A 6,014-nucleotide genomic window follows, 5' to 3' on the forward strand; every position below is an offset into this window, starting at 1 on the left:
TTTTTTTTATTTTTCTATTTTTTATTTATTTATTTTATTATTTTTTTTTACTTTTATCATCCCATAGGCGTTGATGACCAGAGAGTTTTACGCCTTTAAGCAACAATCAACAACAACAACTTCAAAAAATTTGGTTTTAAATTGCTCACTTACATAACTTTTTAATTTCGAATATTTTTCTTCTAAGATTAATATTTTCTTTATGAATGACCTTGACATTTTCAAAATCAAAATTATGCATATTTTGAACAACATGTTGAACCAATGCTGCTTTTTTGGGGGTCCTTTTCTATATTTTGTATATCATTCCCAGGTTGATACATATATATTGTTTAGTTTCACTATTCAGTATGGCTGGACAATTAATGCATGGCATTTTATATACTAATCCCGATTGATATTTACTATCTATTTGGTCCTTTGTTTTACTATATTTTTTTTTATTTATTGTTTGGTTTGAAATATCTTCCATATCATAATTCTTAAAAGACCTTTTTATTCCTTCTGACAAACCTTTCATATAATTACAACTATAGTATTTTTTATTTTTATCAATTTCTTTTATTTTGGATTTTTTTATATTTAATTCCCATATTTTTTTTATTTAACCTCTTAGGATAAAAGTTTTCCTGAAAAATACTCAATAACTTTTCTTTTATTTTCACCAATCTAATTTCATCCGTTATTTTTATTGCCTTATTAATAAAGTTATCATCATATCATATTAACATGTCCAGGAATCTTAAATTGCTCTCTTTTTCTATTTCCATCGTAAATTTTAATCTTTCATGGTAACCATTTAAATATTTAAGCATCTTCATCTGTCTCTTTAATAATGAAGAAAATGTCATCAACATATTTAAAAATTTTTTTTAATTTTACACTGCTCTGTTAAGTTCCATATTTGAGCCACATTCTATAAAGTACTTACTTAGTTTTGGGCCTGCATTAATGACACAAGTAATATTAAGCAATGGAGTGTTTGCGTAATATCAGACGAACGTATTTATTTTAATTGTGGTCAAGCAAGACCATGGTGAAGACGTAGTGAAAGGAATTTGACGAAGTATGAAATGCACATTTTACAGTGAAATTTCTTGGAATGGGACTGATATGTTTTGGGATGAGGGGATACTCTGCCGTAAACTACAACTGCGTTATGTTTAGCACATGGATTGGCCTGCTCTGTCTCCAGGATTATTGGATCTACCAGTTACAGATTAGAACTTGAGAAATTTACATTAATAACTTTCAAGCGTTACAGCACACAATTATGGAAGAAAGGGATAACGTTTCTGAGTATATTATTTGTAAAGTTATTGAGAGCATGCCATGAAAGGTTGCTGTCAAACTGTTTTTGAGGTCAATTAAGGTTTTACACAACATTAACAAGCTCACTAAGTTCATGTCGGTAATTGCAACAAACGATTTCTAATTAAAAAGTTTAAAAAGGTTTTTTTTTCTCATTTTAAACATAAGGATCTCAAATATATATATTTGTTTCATTACCCTTTGCCTTATTAATTACAAGAAATAAAAAGGTAGGAAAATTAATAAGAATTTAAATAAATAATATTACGATTTTTTTTGTGTGTTTCATTCATGTATTGAAACGTATGAAGTCAGGGGCTTTGTTGAAAGGTATAACAAAATTTAGGTAATAATAGGAATAAAATTAACACCTATGATTCAGAATAAAATTTTATTGATAGAAAAAATGATTTTGATGATGGAAAAAATAAGATTTATATTTTTTTACACCTGAAAATATTTTAAAAGAGAAAAATAATTTTTAAAAAACATTCTTTAGATTTTTTTATAGGATTTTAGAGGTTTTTGCACAAAAATAGAAGTTTTGCATTTCTTTGCATAGTTGTGCAATGGTTCATAGACTACTAATCAATGATGTTACGCTGAATGTTTCACGTCTTCCATTTTTTTATATAAAAATACCACTGTTTTTCCTAATAGTACGAGGCGTCAAACCACTTGAATCTTTTATGACCTATACAAGTATATATTTATATATGTAGTACATTTTTACATCTTATGTGAAAAATAACAACATTATTATTATGTAATATGATTTTATGCCAAACATTTATTTAATCACTTTATAATATTGATGATATCATAATTAATTGCCTTTTTTTTATTTTCAGGTCATAATTTTTAAAGTAACATGATTTTCTGGCTTTGTTTTCTGGCACTGGTAGCCTTGGCAAAATCTGCAAGGATTCTTGCTTTCTTTCCACAGGGGACACCTTCCCATCATTTTATCTTCAGACCAGTGATAGAAGGGTTAGCGAAGAATGGTCATGATGTTGTTTATGTTTCTGCCTTCCCTTACAAGGAACTACCGGAAAACATTACGCAAATCGACTTGTCGAATTACGACATTATGAGTGAATTTGGTATGTATTGAAATATGAATAGTACAATTCCAATATTATTAATTAATAGAACGCATTAAATCATAGTGTATAGTTTTTATAACTTTAGTAATAATGCTCTTACAACTCAGATTGTTATTATCTTGTAATGTCTTTATTTTTGCATTTGTAAATCCAAAAATTTGAAAAATTTAGTCTGTATAGACATTATAAAACTTCATATTATGTTAGATTATTGTTTGAGCCACAATTTGGAATGGCTTTAGATTTTATCAGTCTAGATTGGCTCAAAGCATTTTATCCGTATATTTCTTTTCTTAATTTTCGAACACTAGCTATCTTTCAGAGTTGTCAGTTCAAGATATTTAGCGAATAGCATTGTCTATTAATCGAAATGTATCACGCATTGAACATATCATATTTTTATTTTAATATCCTAGTAACCAAAGACGTAGGTATACAAACATTATAGCTCAACAATTACTCAACTCTTATAATACTAACAGATTTTTAACCTCTTTCCTTATTTTTGTAATCCTACACCCAAAAATATTGTAAATGTGTACCATTCGTTCCAATAAGCCCTTAGAGTATAGAACTAATTTATAATTTTTTAAAATATGTTTTATTGTTATAATACAAACAATGCCATTATATCAAAAACCTTTAAATACCAGTTTTAAAATAAATCGAAAATTACTTTTATTATTTTTTTTTTTTTAGTCCATACATTTTTGCTACAATTTATTTCGAAAATCATGATTATGCGTTATTATTAATAACTATTAATTAACATAAATTCTTATACATTTCATTGTGTAGCTTATCCGATTAATTTCGAAATTTTCGTCTAATGGACTATACCAGATTTGAATATACCATACTAAATCGGATTCTATCGGATCAATTTGAATTTTATTATGGATTGGTTGTTTATTGCCTTCAAAGCTTTGATTGATGCAGGAAATTACAAATACTTAAATTCTCGGAATCAGTTAGTTCCTCTCGTAGTTGCTTCCGTTTCTGTCTGTAGTCAAATTTGTGTTCGGGCATAATCGATTAAACCAAATTTTAATGAAACTTGAACATTAATTTAATTTTGATAAGATTTTCTGAGATTGTGTGGGTTAGTACCTAGTTGGTCCCCCATAGATTGTGTTAGATTCGTCCACTAATTCTCCTAAGGAATTAGGTCTTCTCGAAAACAACTGTTCCTATTTGGCCAATAATTTAGTACCAATTTTATCAATACCATAAACTGCTGTCACTGACACAGACGCAAATTTATTTTTCTTTCAATAACGACTCATCCGATTCACTGTAAAGTTTGAGGGAAGTTAAACATAAGATGTTGGCAGAGTTCAAAATTATGAAAATTACATCCATTAAATAATTTTCACATAGGACGGACAAACGCATTTTCTGTATCACATGTATATTTGGAAAATGACATGCAACAAACGTATTTTTCGCCCCACTATTAGTAAAACACCCTATATCCACTACTTTTATTTATACGTGAACGATACCTGCCAGCAAAATTTAGTGAAAAACTTCCTAGCCACATTTATTTAACGTGTGGAGTCAGTCATACAAGGTTCTGTTCTACGTACGGTATTGTTTTCCATTTATACTGATGCAATTGTGTGAACGAAGAGTCAGAAGGCCCTATACTGCATAAAATGCCAGAACTTTCGTTTAGTAATCCATCTAAGCCAACAATTAGTGAATGAGTTTAACAAAGTAAATATAGATATAAATATGTGACAAATTGCACTAAACATTATCTATCTAATCGTAGCAAATCTTTCATGAATAAGAAAATTATACAATAATTTTTAAAACTTTATAATATTTTACCATTTTTTTCTGTTTTACGCATTTTACAGCGGACGTTAATATCATGGATATGACTGAGTTGAACATAATGCTGTATACAATTTTCATGTATTCGTTTGGAGAACTGATGGCTCGTTATTATGTTGGTAGTAAAGAAGTGCAAGATTTGATTCATTCAGATCAAAAGTTCGATGCAGTCATGTTTGAATCATATTTCTATCAGGAATATTTGTCAGCATTTATACATAAATTCAATGCAATCCCTATAGAAGTCTTAACTCTAGGTAAGCAATTGAAATTAACATAATGATATTAATGACTTTTATTTTTAACATATATTTTATATACCAAAATTAATCCACTATTTTAGGAGCACCATAGAATCTATTAAAGGAAACAGAAAATTTTGTTTATACGGAAATTCGGGATTGAATAATATATTAATGGTTATATCATTAATCCATTATTTTAGGAGCACCATAGAATCTATTAAAGGAAACCGATTTTATTTTTTTTACGGAAATTTGGGATTAAATCATATATCAATGGTTCTTTTGTTAAGTATTATGGGAATCATATGCAAAAATTTATATAGCACCCATCATTATTAATTCCTATTACGTCTTTATTTATGATTAATTAATAATGACATATTACCGATATTGATTAAATTCATTGCGATGTCGTGACACTCATAAACATTATGTTGAATTTTTAGGAAATAATGTAACTTTTAATTTTGTTTCGTTAGTGTTTGTGAATATTTGAAAAAAAGACTTTTTTTACGTTCCCTTTAATACTTTAAAAATGGGTAACTTTACAAGATAGTATTGAACTGTACTTAATCTTTTATATCTTAATTTTTTTTCAATTTTTGCATAGGTATGCGTTTTCAGAAAATGAGGAATTTTTACTAAATGATAATGTAGTAGTTCCACCGATTGGGAGGTCTGATGAGATTTCTGTTGCCCCCACCTCGCGAGTTCTAAAAATTATCCTCATAAAACAATTTCGTATTGTTGCCAGAAAAAAAGATAATTAGTGTCAAAGGTGCACAAAACTCGTACGTATATTTAGTTGTTATTTTTATTGTATTAAAGAACATAAATGTTTCTTTTTTTATTGGGAACTTCAAAAGTCATATAGGAGCTACTAAAACTCTAAGAATTTTTAATTTCTGCGAGTTCTCAGGTCAAAAATTCGCGATCAACAATTTTTGGAAAATGATTTTTTCATTTTTTGGGAGCTCTGTTTACTCCTCCCCCCCAAGATTTCGTAAATTTATCCTTATTAAATAAATCTCTAATGTTGCCAGCAAAAAAGATCACCATATATCTTTTTTTGGCAACATTAGGGACAATAAACTTGCCTAAAATACGTAATTGACGCGCGTGCATTTGACTGGAATTATTGATGTTTTAAAATTCAAAACTCTTATTAAACATCCATAAATAATCGAGAACTCTTATAGATACTACTAGAACTCAAAAAAAAAAAAAGAAAAGAAAACTGAAATATTTCCGAGGATGGGGAACATCAGCACAGAGGTACCTATGTGTCAAATTCAGATATAACGAATCAAATAGTGCTTTGATCGCACAGATATTTTTAAAAGTGCCTCAGCACAAGCAATTCTTTTTAAATGACGGAAATTTCAAACTCGATAGATCTTTTTTTTTCCTGCAATGTAAGTCTTAACGGCTTACTACTGGTGAATATGACTATATGTGTTTTTATGTATTGCTTTATCGTTTCCGAATGATTAAATTTTCGATTTATGAT

At 28.5% G+C, this 6,014-nt stretch overlaps 1 protein-coding gene across 1 annotated transcript in view; it reads left to right on the forward strand.

Annotated features, from left to right (window-relative positions):
* Nucleotides 1–6,014, forward strand: part of LOC106687512 (uncharacterized) — a 37,534-nt gene that overhangs the window by 5,397 nt on the left and 26,123 nt on the right. Inside the window, exons 2-3 of the mRNA XM_067047918.1 lie at nucleotides 2,163–2,414; nucleotides 4,283–4,516. Coding sequence (XP_066904019.1) covers nucleotides 2,183–2,414; nucleotides 4,283–4,516 — 466 coding nt within the window. The 5' untranslated portion in view covers nucleotides 2,163–2,182. The remainder of the gene's footprint in view (nucleotides 1–2,162; nucleotides 2,415–4,282; nucleotides 4,517–6,014) is intronic.

This window comes from Halyomorpha halys, unplaced genomic scaffold (assembly GCF_000696795.3).
Source record: "Halyomorpha halys isolate HHAL.00 unplaced genomic scaffold, Hhal_1.1 Scaffold975.1, whole genome shotgun sequence".
Classification (NCBI taxonomy): domain Eukaryota; kingdom Metazoa; phylum Arthropoda; class Insecta; order Hemiptera; family Pentatomidae; genus Halyomorpha; species Halyomorpha halys.